The sequence below is a fragment of the Neopelma chrysocephalum genome, unplaced genomic scaffold (assembly GCF_003984885.1).
Source record: "Neopelma chrysocephalum unplaced genomic scaffold, ASM398488v2 Primary Assembly neopelma1_97390, whole genome shotgun sequence".
NCBI lineage: Eukaryota > Metazoa > Chordata > Aves > Passeriformes > Pipridae > Neopelma > Neopelma chrysocephalum.
Window position 1 is genome coordinate 2187306 of NW_020926031.1, and position 15309 is coordinate 2202614.

General features: G+C 61.0%; 2 protein-coding genes across 4 annotated transcripts in view; one reads left to right on the forward strand and one right to left on the reverse strand.

The window, feature by feature from the left end:
* Window positions 1-302: 302 nt before the first annotated feature.
* NKX2-3 (NK2 homeobox 3) lies at window positions 303-2559 on the forward strand. The gene is made up of 2 exons (XM_027672344.1): window positions 303-796; window positions 1487-2559. Exons 1-2 carry the CDS (start codon window positions 454-456, stop codon window positions 2125-2127), a joined length of 984 nt encoding a protein of 327 aa, XP_027528145.1. The 5' UTR covers window positions 303-453; the 3' UTR covers window positions 2128-2559.
* Window positions 2560-11406: 8847 nt separating this feature from the next.
* Window positions 11407-15309, reverse strand: part of SLC25A28 (solute carrier family 25 member 28) — an 18128-nt gene continuing 14225 nt past the window's right edge. Inside the window, exons 2-5 of one of the 3 annotated variants that reach the window (XM_027672177.1) lie at window positions 15063-15095; window positions 14739-14967; window positions 13894-13950; window positions 11407-12506 (exon numbers count right to left, since the gene is read on the reverse strand). In XM_027672177.1, the coding sequence (XP_027527978.1) occupies window positions 11989-12506; window positions 13894-13950; window positions 14739-14967; window positions 15063-15086 (828 nt within the window). In that variant the 5' untranslated portion in view covers window positions 15087-15095 and the 3' untranslated portion in view covers window positions 11407-11988. Of the gene's footprint in view, window positions 12507-13893; window positions 13951-14413; window positions 14516-14738; window positions 14968-15062; window positions 15304-15309 lie in introns of those variants that run through there. The other 2 variants (XM_027672176.1, XM_027672178.1) reach the window with 2 other exon arrangements.

A 15309-nucleotide genomic window follows, 5' to 3' on the forward strand; every position in this document is an offset into this window, starting at 1 on the left:
GGCCGCGGCTCTCTGCGGGAACCCCGACCCCGACGCACCGTCCCCGCGCCCGCCGGGCGGGTGCCGGGCCGGCGGGGCGCTCTGCGGGGAAGCGGCCTCCCCGAGTGCAGCCTTAATACATTGCTATTTCTGGCCGGGCGGCCGGAGCCGGGCAGGGGGCCGGCTCTGCCTCCCCCTCCCTCCAATGGCGAGGCCGCCCCCGGCCCCTCCTTGCCGTGACGTGCCGGCCCGGGGCAGAGGAGGCTCCCGAGCCCTTGGCTGTCCCTGCAGAAGCTGTAACAAAACGCAGACCCCCAGCGCCGAGCTAATGGAGGCAACTTAGACAGGAGCAGGCGCGGCCCCTCGTCTCTCGGCGCTGCCTGCTCCCCCCGCACCGGGAGCGGCGCTCCCCGCCGAGCAGCCTCCCGATCGCTGCCGGGCCCGCGGGACTGCCTGGCCGCTTGCGCTGCCCCGATGATGTTACCGAGCCCCGTCACCTCCACACCTTTCTCTGTCAAAGACATCCTCAACCTGGAGCAGCAGCAGGACCCACACTATGGGGCCCAGCTCCCGCACCACCTGGAGCACCACTTCCACCCCGCCGCCTGCCTGCTGGCGGCCGCCGACGGCGCCCGCTTCTCCGACGGCGAGGAGGAAGAGGAGGAGGAGAAGCTCTCCTACCTGAGCCCTATGGCAGCGCCCGGCAGCCAGGCGGACGCGCGGATCTCCGCCGACAACTACGTTCACGCTGTGCTGCGTGGCTCCTGCGAGGCCCCCGGCCCGGGAGAAGAGCTGGACCCCGCGGTCCGCGACCCAAGTGAGTATCGGCTCCGCCGCGCTCCCCCGCACTGCACCGCCCCGCCGGGACAGGCCCGCGCTAGCTCGCCGTGGTGAATTCCCAACTCTCTGGGCATCGCACCGCGAAGCCCCGGTCCTGGCGCTGCAGACCGGTCCACGTCCCACGGCCGTGTCGAGCCGGGACCGGCCCGTCGCGGGGCTGCCACCGCCCTCCTCCGCGCCCGGCTCGCCACCTCCCTGGGTAGTGCCACCGCGGGAAGAGCTTCCGCAAGGCCCCGATCCGGAGCTGCCGGATCAGGCCCGCGCCCCGCAGCTTTGGTAGTGGAGAGGGAGGACCGGGGCGGGTTAGGCCCAACGCGCACCCGCTGCGGCGGGGCCCGGCGGCGGAGCAGGTGCCCGGCGCCGTGCGCGGCGTGTCCCCGGGGCTCACCTCGAGGTGCCGCAGCAGTAACGTGGCAGCCGCCCCGGAGGGGACGTGCCCGGCCCTGCTGCCCAAATCGGGCCCTCGCAAACGCAAACGGTGCCAGAGGCGACCGGTCCCGGGACTGCCTCCTCGCTCGCACGGCGGTGCCCCGACGGGCGCGTAGCGGCTCGGGGTCGGCCGGGGCGCGGTGCGTCGCGGAGCTCTCGCCCGCGGGTGAGGCCCGGCGGGAGCAGCGAGCGCCCGGCATCTGCGAGGCGCAGTCGTGACCTGTGCTCCCCCATGCAGAGAGCTGCGTCCTGAAGAAGCCGCTGGACGCGACGGAGAAAACGGAGGAGGCAGAGAGGCCGAAGCAGCGGAGCCGGAGGAAGCCGCGCGTCCTCTTCTCTCAGGCTCAGGTCTTTGAGCTGGAGCGTCGGTTCAAGCAGCAGCGTTACCTGTCAGCGCCCGAGCGAGAGCACCTGGCCAGCAGCCTGAAGCTCACCTCCACGCAGGTGAAGATCTGGTTCCAGAACCGGCGCTACAAGTGCAAGCGGCAGCGCCAGGACAAGTCGCTGGAGCTGGGCGGCCCCGCGGCCCCGCCGCCGCCACGCAGGGTGGCCGTGCCCGTGCTGGTCCGCGACGGCAAGCCGTGCCTCGGCGGGTCGCAGAGCTACAGCTCGGCGTACAACGGGCCCTACTCCTACAATAGCTTCCCCGCCTACGGCTACGGCAACGCCGCCTCCTACAACCCCGGCTACGGCTGCACCTACCCGGCGGGCACCGGCGGCGCCTCCATGCAAGCCGCCTGCAGCCCGGCGGCGGCCGCCGGCCCCTTCGTGAACGTGGGCGGCCTGGGGGGCTTCAGCGGTGGCGGCCAGCCGCTGCACCAGGCGGCGGCGGGGCCGTCCTGCGGCCAGGGCGCACTGCAGGGCATTCGGGCCTGGTAGCCCGCACGCACTGAGGGTCGGGAGCGGACCGACAGGACGGCCTAGCGGCTCCGGGGCCCCGTTATCACCCGCACCGCAGCCCGGCTGCGCGCCGCGCGCCCTGGACCGGAGGCGGCGGCGGGACGGCGCAGCGGGACCCCGGCACTCCCGCGGGCATCGGTGCGGGGCCGGCGACGGACGGAGCGGAGCGGCGCGGCAGGACGGGTCCTCCCGAGCCCGCAGCGAAGCGCCGCCGCCCCGCGGAGCCGCCGGGACGGACGGACGGACGGCCAGGCCGGGCGGGCCGGAGCCGATCGTGCCGCGCCAGCGGAGCAGCTTTGCTTGTAAAAAGCCGACGGCGGGGCCCGGTGGTGCCGCGGCCCCTCTATCTACTTTGTATCGGTCACTGCCAGCGCAAGCTCGCCCAGTCAGTCAATAAACCAGGTGCAATATTCGCCGCCCGATCCTCCTTCGCCCACCGGTCGGTGCCCGGTGGCGGGACGGTCGCCGCGTCGTGCCCACGGGGCAGGGCGGCCCGACCGGCTTGTGAGCGTGCCAAGGGCGCTGAATGGGGCCGCGCAGCTCAGAGCCGGGCCCATTGTGGCCGCCGGGCCGGCGCTGAAAGGAGCCGCCGAGGAAGGTAGCGGGAATAGGCGCTTATTGGATTCGGGAACAAAAGGTGTGGCAGGGAGGCGAAGGACAAAGGGGCCCCGGCGCCGAGATTGACGGGCCGCTTTGCCCCCCACTGAGGCCCAGGCCCGGCGCTTTATGCGCGGGGGCTGCAGAAACGTGCTAGGTTTTGTTCCCCTTTCTGGGAGCGCAGGGGAAGAGGAGGGGGGTCCGCGGGCCGCTGATTAGGGCCGGCCGGGCCGGGCAGTCTGAATGCCGGGGCATTATTGCTACATGTTCAGCCATTTCGCTCGATTGCAGGGGGAGGGGGCGGCCGAGGCCCCCGAGCCCCGCGGGACCGGCCGCAGGGGCGCCCACCCGCCAGCCCCGTCCCGAGCCGGCCCGTCCCGTCACCGCTGCCGCGGCGCTCTCGGGGCGGTCGCGGCCCCGCTGCCGCGGCTGCGCCTGTGCCGTGCGGGTCCCACCGAGCCCCGTCGCCGGGGCCGGAGCACGGTGGGGAGGACCGGACACCCGCAGAGCCCCGTCTGGCTCACCGCGGGCGGCAGCGGGGACCGGGGGTGCTGGGTGCTCTCCCGTGCCGTCCCGCACATCTGCTCGGCGGCGACGCTGGATCTCCGGAGGTGTTTCCAGCGGAGCCTTCTTGAAGCCGCCGACACGATCGCAGACCCGGGGCTCAATACGCTACCCCCGTTACCCAAAGCTGGCCACCGTGACGTCCCCTCGACCTCCCCCTGTGTGTTCTGTGACAGTCTCTCTGCCACGGGCAGAGGACCAGGCTGCCTCGCAGAAGCTGCAGGTAATGACGGTTCACGCTACTAAACCCGGGTTAACACTGCACATTCCCGCCATTCAGTCTGGACGTGTACCCTTGGGGTTCGCTGTTTGACGGGAACCGGAGAAATTCTTTCCACTGCAGCACCGCAGGGACAGAGTGGGCAACCAGCAGGCCCCGGAGCCCGTCTCGGCACGGCACCCTGCTGTCCCGCGAGCCACCCCGAGGCCGGTAGGCTCCACGGGGCCGGCGCTGGGAGAGGATGCGGCACACCCAGCTGATTGTTTGCTGGATGGCAGTAAGGTGTCACAGGAGAGGAAGCCCAGGCCCCACTCTTGGCTTTAGGAGATGAGTGGTTAGGGCCTTGTGGTCTCGTGGGTAGAAACAGGATAACCAAGAACAAAGGTAATGTGCTCTCTTTGCAGCAGCAGTCAGGCTGAGGAGATTTGTCTCTGCCATAGGAAAGAGTTGCATTTTCCTCCATGTTCTGCCAGACTGTTGCCTATAAAGATAAGGGACCCGTGTGAATTCATGCCTTGGTGTGCAAGTCAGAGGAACTGCAACCACAATAGAAGCTCCTCCAAAATCAGGGTGTTGGAGAGCAGTTCCCAGCTTAACACATCATCTCAAAGTACTTGGCAGCTGGTTAGAAATCCAGTGCATCTCAGCAGCATGCAGAGGCTCAGGATGAGACCAGAGCCCTGGTGTGGAACATGCTGCCCATGTGTGTAGTCACAGTCTCTAGAGTATGGGCAGTTAGGCAAAGGGAAGGGGCACACAGGGACCCCACAACCATGTAGCAAGAGGCAATGCTGGGCAGTACCAGCATTATCCAGCACCAACAGTACCCAGCATTGCCATAGTTGTGAGGTCAGTATTGTGCTCACTCCACTTGTGCCTGGTCACAACCCTGGTCCCGTTCTCCCTGTGCAGAGCTGGAACAGTGCCCAGCTGGGGGATGCCGGGAGGCCTGACTGCAGGCTGATGTGGCATAGCAGTGGAAGTTTCTAGATGTCCACCATAGCGAGCCCCATTCCTGGGACAGATCCCAGCTGTCCCACCAGCTCAGACTGGGGGAAAGGCAAGAGGTTAGTGGGAGGGACCCCTCTGCAGAGCCTCACCCAAAGTCCCTGAGCTGATGGGGAGTACGAAGTGGCACAAAGAGCCAGCGGTACTGGAGGACCTGAAGTAGGGCGGCGGAAATGAAGCGCTCCAAAGAAGAAGAACAGCTGGCGGAGATGGTGGGAGATCGCAGATTGGACAGGCTGCCCAGGGAGGGGAGACACAATGGAGGGAAGTTGCTGGGTGGCTGTGCTGGAGGCAGCGCCCACCTGTGACGTGCCCCACACCCTGGGGCATAGTGGGATGCTTCTTGTGGGGTGAGAGGCACCAGGAAATCCCTGGTGGAAATCCCTTCAGCATGGTCCCATCCTGTGATGGTGGCATAGCAGAGGAACTTCAGGGAGGGAGAGGTGGGGAGGACTATGACCAAGGGGCAGAGGGTGTGTATTTCTTCCTGGTTGATTGGGGGGTTTACTGCTGTTTGGGAATCAAGATGGAAGTTGTCAATTGGTTTCCAACAGGGATGGGATTTCTAAGACAGTGCACTAACTTAAAGGAAAGGAGGGACTCTTGGGGTAGCTAGGCTTTAACTCCCAAGCCTCAGACCCACTCTGTGCACAGACTCCAGTTGTGTTTTTCATTCAAGTTTCCTGGCCAAGGAGGAGCCCATGAGCAGAACTTGTCTCTGTCCAGCGGTTCCTAGGGAGGCTTGATCCAAACCCCAGTTCTACCTAGTTTTCTGAGGCCTTTCCATCATGCTCAGGATCACACAGGAGCAGTGCTGTTCCTTCCGCAGCACCACAGATATGCTCCGGTTTCCTCTCCTTCCTGTCATCTTTTTCCATTTCTCCCTCCCTGCTGCTGAGGTCATCCCTCCCCCTCATGTCCTTCATCCTTTTCTCTTCACCACTTGCTACCATCAGCAAGGAGTTCACCTGGGTACAGAAGGAGATGGGTGCTCCCAGAGAGGCTGGCCGGGCTGCCCATGGACCTGGGCAGATCTCGCTGAGTTCTGGTCCCATCTACTTCAACCTGGACACAGCCACCTCCTGCTGCCTTGGGCCTGGGAACCTGGGGACCCAGCTGTGTGCTGGGGTAGTGCCCAGCTCTTGCCCCTCCATTTTGGATCATTTTGGAGTGGCAGCTCCTGCTCTGCAGAGCTTCCCATTGCAGTCACCCCATGCCTTGAGCTGGGAGCTGCCAAGACTGCTTGGCCACCAGGCCTCTGCAGAGCCAAGAGGTCTCAGAGATGCTGGAATCTCCTCCTGGCAATGGCAATATGATGTTGTCACACAAGCACTCTCCAGTGCCAAGAAAGCTGTGGCCAGCCATGGATCAGGTAATTAAATTAAAATATTGTACCTGTGCTATGGAGCCTTCAGAGAGGCTTTCTCACACTACTTTTCTGCCAGCACGAGGGCCGGGGACCTACCTCCTTTCCTTGGATGAGTCACTGCATCACAAGGTAACTACACCTGACTAAGTGGGGTGATGGGACTCGCATGTTTTAGCTGTTCCTTCTCCCTGCAACGGTGAGACCAGGCACAGTGCTGCCATTAGAGATCCAGGTGTCCCACGAGGGATCCACTCTAATCCCACAAGGGATCCAGATGATCCCTCCAGAGAGGGGGCCTGCATCTTTGTCCCCTTCAGAGCAGAGTGCTGCTGAAGGTCAGAGCTGCCCCTGTGGCCTGCCAGAGCCCTTCCCGGCTGCGTCATGCCACCATCCCCCGCCTAGGCAATAAAACCCACAGGCATTTCCCAAGGGACGATCATTCTCTGCGCCCAAGGCTGCTGCAGGCGGGCGGTGCCGGGGCCAGCGGGGTCCCGAAGTGCTGCCTGGAATCCTCAGGTCCCCTGGGCTGCCAGCAGGGACAACTCCTCCCGGGGCCTGTCCCCAAGCGAGATGCGCCACCGCCATCTATCGGCCAGCGGCAGGGGACAGGGAGCGACAGGCACCCCTCTGTCCTCGCCACTTCGCACCGCGGGGGCTCCGCGGCTTATGCTGGCTCGGTTTGGGGGTGCCCGAGTCCCCCTGCAAGGCTTGGAGGGCTGCAGAGCATCCAGGTAGGGTTTCGCCTCCCCACTGGGAACAGCAGTGGGACAGACTGGACATCGTGAATGCTGGGCTGGTTGTGTGGGCTCTGGACAGGCTAGTGTCCCCCCATGGCAGAGCCCAGCAGGAACTGGGGGTCTCCAGATCCGCACAGGAGCACTGCTGCACCGGGCAGCACCACTGGGGCTTGTGCACTCAGCAAAGGCAAGCACCCACCTGCCCCTACTGCATGGGTGCAGTGGGAGAGCTGGAGGCAAGGCTGGTGTTCCCTGCCAGCCTCTAGCCACCATGCAGGCCCCTTTCCAGGGAGCAGTGCTTTGCACTGTGTTCTTTTAGCTGAGCGCAAGCACCCAGTGTGTCTCTGTGAGAGACTCAGCAAATTTCCAGCTCTGATTATCTTCTGTCCCAAAGTGGTGGAATTCACCTGATGCCGGGAGCTCCTCTAAACCTTCTGATGCCCTGGCACTGCCCACAGCTTCCAGCTAATGTTCTGCAAGTTCTTGACCATATGATGGCTGTGGCATCCAGCACCTGGTGCTTGTCACAGCTGTGTCCTCACCAGAGGGAGCTGTGTCCCACATGAAGACACAGCCCAGTTTTCGCCCAATTCCCTACCTTTTTTATAGCCCCTGGCAATGCTCCAGGCTCCATACTGCTCAGGTCTAACGGGCACCCAAAGGGGCCAGGGACAGAGAGGAAGGCTGCTTGAATTTGCATTTCTTCTGGCACTCACCTAGCCATGACAGGCATGGTTGGTCTGTGCCCTGCCAGGAAGCTCTTATGTCAGTCCGAATGCCAGTGTCCTGGGGCACATTGCAAGGTTTCTCTGGGGCTAATGCTGGCCACCAGTGTAATATCTGGAGGCATGCTGGGTCAAGGAGGTTAAGGCCAGAGCCCCCTCCCACAATCTCCTGGAACAGCCCTTGCTTCAGCTGCTTTTGAGAATGATCCCAGAGCAGGCTGTACTGTCACAGCACACCTGAGCTATCCCTGCTGTCCTCACCCATGAGAAGACAATTGGGAGAGTAACCCTTGCTGCCACCCCCATCTAGCCCAGGAGCAGCTCTTCTCCCACCTCTGTCAACCTCTGTCACCTTCCCAGCACAACATGCCATCTTCTCACACCCCAGCTTCATTCAGGCAGTATCTTCCCAGGGCCACTTGGCAGTCCCTTGTTGGAGGACTTCAACACGTAACCCTGCACTAAGTATGGGTATTACCAATATCTCCCCATCAAAACAGACATGTCAAGAGCTGTCCCAGCCCAGGGGATTGATTCCTCTGGTGGTTCTTTGCAGCCAAGAAAGCAGGCTTTCAGCCTCAGCTTTACCTTTCAGGCTATATTCCCTGCCTAGAAAGGGAAATAGCCTTTCAGGCCATGCTTGGACAGAGCCAGGCAGGCTGGGACCAGCTCAGCCAGGAGTTGTCTTTCCACAGTTTAACCCGAGCAGCAACGTGGGTCAGAAGAGGGTTTCCCAGGCCCACCAGAGGCAATATCTGCTCTGTTTCCAGGCAGCCCCAGCACTCACATTTACCACTGCTGTAAGGCCGTGAGGTCATGGGAACTTGTACAACTTTATTGGGGTCTGACAGAGTCCTGAGGAATCCCAGAGCCAGGGTGGGTTGAGAGCCCACCTCTCTGCTCTCCATGGGCTCCAGCCACATCTTCCCACTGAACAGAGCTGTCAGGCATCCAGTACAGAGGGGATGGGGGCAGGAAAGCTCCAGGCAGTCCAGGGTGCCAGCAGAGACAGGGCAAGGTATGTGATTTGACAGGGCAGTGCCTTTGCCCCCCACCTGCTCCCGAACTGGGCTGGCAAAAGTCTCTGAGGGCTGGGACGCCAGTGCCCTGTGTGGGGTCTTAAAGACAGGAGCAGCTCAGGAGCTCATTGGCCTCCAGCTGAAAGTACGAGGCAGACACACTGGAGGGATATCCCCTTCCTTCTCTGGGGAAGATGAACCCTCCCCAGCTTTCCTCACCCCAGCTCTGCCCTTACCCTGCAGGAGTGCAGTCATCTCCAGTTACCCCAGGGAGGCAGCCAGGGGCTCCTGAGCTGCTCCTGGCACTGTAACCTCAGGCTGCCTGAAATAGTTTGGACTTGTGCCACAGCACAGCTGCGGCAGTCCCGGATCTCTCACCCGGAGCAGGGCCAGGCCAGCAGTACTGCCAGGCTCTGCCTCCTTGGGGGCTGCAGGACTCACCCGATACCAACACCAGTGGCAGGACAGGGCTCGAGGGGCAGTTGGACACAGGAAGGCAAGGTAGCACATCCCTGCCCACGCTGGGGATCCTGCAGGGAAGTGAAAGGAAAAGGGATTGTCTCCAAAACTCTGCTGGGCTGAGCATAGCTTCCTTGCTGGAAAACCAAAAATAGTCTCTTTACTCAGAAGAGGCTGTAGGAGGGATCTCACTCGAAGTGCAGCCAAATACCTAAGAGGCCATAGGACAGCCCCAGAGCAGCATGGCTACACTGAGGTAATATCAGACCTTGGAAAGGCAGCGGCCATAGCTGAACCAGCCAATAGCTCCGTTATCTCCAGGCATCTCATCATGTGAAAGGTGCCAGAGGAACCAGGCCATGAGGCAAGGGAACATCCCCACCCTGGCAGAGCCAGGGAACAGCTGCGTGCATGGCCAGGGGTCTGTGGCAGAGGTTCCGCTCAGAGGATGGGAGACAGAAGAGGGGATTTTTCCTGTCTCTTGTGGCCTAGCCCAAGGGATATCTGGGAATCCCCATGGCAGCTCTGCTCTCCCTGCAGCGCCAAACCCATCACAGGCAGTCCCATTCCCTGCAGGGCTGCTGCTGCCTGCACTGGGCAACACCCACATGCTGCTGGATAAGCTGGCAAAGTGCCAGGAGACCAGAAAGGCCATGCCCCTGCCAGGGGATTGCTTAAGGCCAATGACTCACATAGCAGCATCTCTGTGCTGTGCTGATTTATCTCCCCATTCCTGGGGGTCTGACTCCCTCCCCCAGCACTTCTGTGGGCAGCTCCACGAAACATCCTGGAGACACTTCCAATCATGCCTTTACCCACTGACATTTATAGAGCCTCTTCCAGCAGCTGATGGATTGAATCTTCCTCCAGCCCCAGTCCATTTATGCCTTTCCCTCCATGGGGTTTGTCATTGCCCCAGTGCACAGTGAAGGCTCAAGGCAAAGCTGCAGCTCTGCTGCCAACAGCTTTCAGCTCCTGGGCAGAGAGACCCGTCCTGGCAGAGACTAGTCATACTCATCTTCTGCAAACTCCTGTCTCATGCCCTCCCCACCCAGCTAATCCTGCCCTGGTCTCTCCCAGCCATCTCTGCTTCTCCCTCTTGGGTGGAAGAGCCACAGGGCTGCCAAATCTTGTAATACTCAGACTATTTCTTTAAAGCCCCAGCTCCTGAAATGGTGGGAAAATTTGAACTTCTTAACCTCCAGTGGATTTTGTGTCTTTAAGGAGTTTCTCATTCTTCTGCTTGTGCAGAAAAAACAGGGACCAGAGCCTGCAGCCCATGCCAGGGAGCAGAGGATGGGCACAGCACACAGCCCAGGTGGAGCAGGGCTGCAGAGCAGTGCTTGTGGCTGCTCTATGCCAGGGGAACCCAGACCTGCCAGGCAGCCATCAAAAATCCCACAGGAGGTCACTCAGCTTTCCTCACCACCTTCAGGAACCAGGGCATGAGAGATGTGTAAGGGAAAGATGGATCCTGCGCTGGGCTGGGGCTTGGGCAGGTGCCAACATCCAGCCCTGCAGTGCAGGGGTCCCTGCCCTCCAGTCCCCCAGCAGTGATAGAACCCAATGGCCCTGAGGGCTGTGCATCCCCCTTGCTCACCCAGGAGCTTTTCTAGCTGCAGAAAATCCCTCTTTGTCCTCAGCATAGCCCACTCCAGCAGCCCTATGTGCAGGCCAGGCCAGCAGACCCTCTGGAGCAGGCCTAAGCCAACCCGGACACTCACCAGCTGCACATACCATGGCTGTGAATGCATTTCCTCCAGGGAGTTATTTTGGGCATGGCACTAGGGGACACATGCCACTCCTGCATGCACCTTGTGAGAGTCAGGCATCACCCATGAGCACCCTGTTCAAGAAACCGAGAGCTCTGCTCTGGGCAGATCAGCACAATGAGGCAATGCTTTAATGCTCGCACACAACACACTGAGGATAACTCACAGCTCCAGAGTTGGGTGGGACCCTAAAATAAATTAGTATCAAGACAACTAACAACATGTTAGAAAAGCAAGTTATTCTTCTAATTAACATTAGATTGGAAAAAATACTAGCACTTTGAGCAAGTGTGCTGATAGAATTTTAAGATGCTCATCAAGCATCAAACTAGTTTAATTACTCAAAATGAGTGGGCAAAAGTCCTGCCATGCCCTGAATCTCCTATATGAGGTGCAGAAAACCCTCCACCATCACTCAGCACCAAATTCCCATGCTGTTCCTGACACACACAACTCAGGACCCTCCTGCCACCAGCTCCATTCGGAGCAGGTTGGAAGCATCCTGAGGACTCCTACTCAGACTGAGGGTGTGGGACTACCTGGTTAAGGAGCATAAACCTCAGCTTCCCCCATGGGGTCACAACCCACACCAGCAGCAGGTGACGGATCGTAAGCCAAACAGGATGGGCAACACCCTCATCCCTGCATGCTGCCAGGGTGACTGGGCCAGGCAGACCCCACCTTCCCTCCCCGCTTTGGCATCCATCAAAAGACCTCAGCACCAGGCACAGTCAGAAAGCCACAGTACCAGGAGCTGGCCATGCCGGAGTAAGAATGGGACATGAGGATAGAGCAGAACTGTTTTTATTGGAGGTGTCAAGAGCAGGAACAAAAACAAACCTACAGGCTCCCTCCTCAAGTGCCATCCTCCCCCTCACCCACCACCACCACCACTGCGGCAGTCAGCATCACATGTGCGTGCTACAAGACAACGGCCAAGGCTTACACTTCGCTTCAGCCAAAGGCCAGACGAAGCCCCCAGCATCCGCCATCACCTCCTCCTTGGCGACTGTGAGCTCAGCTTGGCCCTGCCAGAAGCCGGGCAGGACATTCACCTTCCCCTCCAAAGAGGGGTGAGCTTTGTGTGAGACACTGTGGTTAAGGGAAGGACAGGAGCACAGCTCCACCAAAGTGCAAGGGAATGTGACCTGGGCTGCAGCTCCCAGCAGGGTGTCTTGGAGGACCCTGGCAGAGAGCAAGCTGTGCAGCCTGAGCAGAGCTGCACAGTCACAGGGGAAAAACGGCATCGCTAAACCCCAAAGGGCTTCACTGCCCCCTCTTCAACACAAACCAAACTGAAAGGGAGAGGGGTCAGAAGACAAACCAGGAGGGGGATGTGAGGCAGGTCTGGAACAGCATTTGGCTCTGGCTCACTTCCCAGCCCGACGCTCCTCCTGGCGCTTGGTGAGGATGTATTTGAAGAACTCATACACGGACCAGGCAATCGCTGTCGAGGGCATCTGATAAATGACTCTGGCCTGGACCCCTCTGAAGTAGGCGGTCACACCGCCCACTTGGTACACCGTCCTGAAGGCATTAGCCATGCCTGTGATGTGTCCGCTGATGTTGGAGCTCAGGGCCAAGGACTCCTGGGTGTTGAGCAGTGTTTTGCAAACGTCCAAAGGCGTAGTGGCAGCGGCAGCAACAGCCCCCGCACAGGCTCCGGAGACCACGTGGGAGCCTGGGTTGTACTGTCTGTGGGGGTTGAGCTGCTCTTGCAAGAACTCATAGGTCATGAAGTGAATGGCTTGGAAGGGGATGTTCATGGTGAGCTGGGTGGTGTAGCTGCGGTAGAAAGCTCCGGCCCCTTCGTTGCGCCACACAGCCCGCACACAGTCCATCACACGCTGGTAAGGCGAGTTGTACATCTGCATCCTCTGCTTGACCACTTGGGACATAAAGTGGTAGCCAGCAGCAGCAGCAGCCAGGACCCAGGCATGGAGGGAAAGAGGAAAGAGAAGGGTAAACATGAAGCCAGGCTTCCTCCAAATGCCTGGAGTTTGGTCACGCTGGCCTAAGAGCTAATGACAGACAACTCGAACCAGCAGCACTTGGTGTCCCCAGACAGGACTCCAGCCATTTAGATCTGCTGAAGCTTCCCTGTCAGACAGACATCACCACTTTCAAACCCTGCAGCTGCCATAGCCCTGTCAGTTACACTCCAGATCCAGCCTCACTCCCAAGCAACTGCTCATCCACGGCAGCAGAACTACCATGCAGTCCCAAGAACCCGCTCTGCATTCAGTCCCTTTATATTCCAGACAGCTCTCGATCTGGATAATACTGTCCCTCCCCAGCCACCCCCACTGAAGCCCAGAATAACCACAGCACATCACAGAGCTCACCAGTCAGGAACTATTTGCAGCCACTGCTGAAATGCTGCCACTCCAGGGCAAAATTCAGATGCCAAACCCCCCAACACATCCAAGAGCAGGACAGGGAAGCCCAGAGCGGAGCCTGCCCCTGTCCTGCCTCCCCCTATCTCGACCACAGGGAGATAAAAATGATGTGACTACAAACTACTACAGTCATGACAAGAAAAGCTCCAGGGAAGGAATGACAACGGTCTAGCCAGGCAGCTGTCTGCTCCTTGAGTCCCAGCCATGCAGTGGTCAGGCAGGAGCCTTGCTGGGCCCACATCAGCTGGAGCCTGAACTGTCACAAGCTCTCCAACTTTAAGAGGAAAAAATACCTTCATGACTGGCCCTTCCTCATTATTCCTCCTTTTCCCACTACGTTCACAGACCTAAATTGCAAACTGTTTTTTTCATACATACCAGGCTCAAAAGAATCATCATCTTCCAGACATTCCACAACACAAGATCTCCCTTCTCCCAACCTCTCTAGCATGTTTTTGTTCCCCATTCTTTTAATTTTCTTCTTGAACGCAGGCCTACAACCGTACCATGTTTTCCTGAGTTCTCACCACAGCAATGCCCAGCTTCAACACACTTGGAATGACTTTAGCAGTGCAGATCACATCTCTCGACTTCTTCCCTGCTCCAGGTAACAGTCCCCAGCCAAACTCCTGGGTGAAAGGCCCATTCCCTCCCAGCTCCTCCTAAGCTGTGGTGTTCTGCACTTCCAAGTTAATCTCTTCTACCCACCCTGTCCATAACAGGCAGCCACCAGGGTCCCTAAGAGGACCCACACAACCCTAAAGGATCCTTGCAGTCAGGAAAGCATCTGGAGCACCTTCCATGCCACCGAGGGGACCCCAGAGGCTCAGGTAGACCCTGCTCCTCCCCTCCCTGGCAGGCCAGGACCATCGTTACCTTCAGCAGGGTTCATGGCTGCATCGTGGAGCAACGTTGCTACACACCCGGCTGCACCTGCAAAACAAGAACTGCCACATGTGAGGGGGGGAAAGGTGAGGGACCCCGGGGCTCCACCACAGCCCCGAGTCCCCTGCCAAAGCACAGGAGGCCCCTGAAAGAGGGTGAGATCTGAAGGCAGCCTCCATCTCCCCTCCAAAAGGCAGGCTGATCTTCAGTGGTTCCCACCCGGAGAGAGATCAGGAAAGGCAGAGGGTTGTGACAGGCTGTAAAGTCCTGTGGGCTGACTGGGACTCACTTGGGTCCACTCCTTGAGGGACAGGACAATGCCACCAGATGGCAGGGGCCCTTAAGATGGTGTCCCCCCATGTCCCGTGCAGGAGCAGCCCAACACAGCACTCTGCTACGTGCCTGCCAAGGGCAGAACGTGCCCTGCTCTCCCCTCAGCCCCATGCTCTCCCTACTGTGGCAGCTCCTTGAGACGGAACGGGCACCATGGCGAGACAGGCTCCAAACCCACGTGGCACTCCTGAGGCGAGCTCTGGCACTGCCAACCCACGGGGCCACGGCCAGTCCCGGCTTGTCTGCAGGAAGCTCTCATCCACCGGCATCCTCCTGGGCCAGGGCCACCGACCTGCTCCATGCCAGATACCTGGCAGCAGCTCCGGCGGGCGCAGGAGCGGTGCTTCCCCTGCCCGGCGCCGTGCGGCTGTGGCTCGCGGCTGCAGAGAGCACAGGGCTTTAGGACAACCACGGCACCCCGACCCCGCGCCGGGACCGGGCCTCCTGACCGCCACACCTGCCGCTCCCGCCCCGCTCCCCCCCCGGCGTGGCGGGGCCGGTACCGTTGGCCACATGGCTATTGCCCCCCGCGTGGATAACGTCGCTCAGCGTCTTTTTTAACTTTTCGTAGCAGGCGAAGTAGAGGGCGTGCGCCGGCCCGGCGCCGGTGGCCGTGATGTTCAGGCCTCGCATGGGCCGCCAGACGCCCTCGGTGCGGGCGATGCGCCACAGGGCCTCCAGCACGTTCCGGTAGCGGGCGGCGGGCTCCGGCTGCAGGCTCTGCATCCGCGTCTGCAACACAGGGCGGGCCCGCCCGGGCGGCTCCTCAGACCCTGCCCGGGGCACCCACCGCGCCGCCCCCGCCCCTCCCGCCGCGCCGCCGGCACCTTGACGCAGTCGATGGGGTACATCACACAGTGCTCCATGACGCCCGCCACGGCGCCCGCCAGCATGTGCGTGGACACGGCGGCGCCCTGCGGCAGCGCCTCGTAGTCGGGGGCGGGCGGGGAGCGCGGCTCGGGGCCCCCCGGGCCGGCACCGGGACCCGGCGCCACCTCCGCCTCCGCGCCGCCCCGCCGCGCCCGGCCCGGGCCGCCGCCACCGCTGCCCATGAGCAGCAGCAGGACGCGGCCC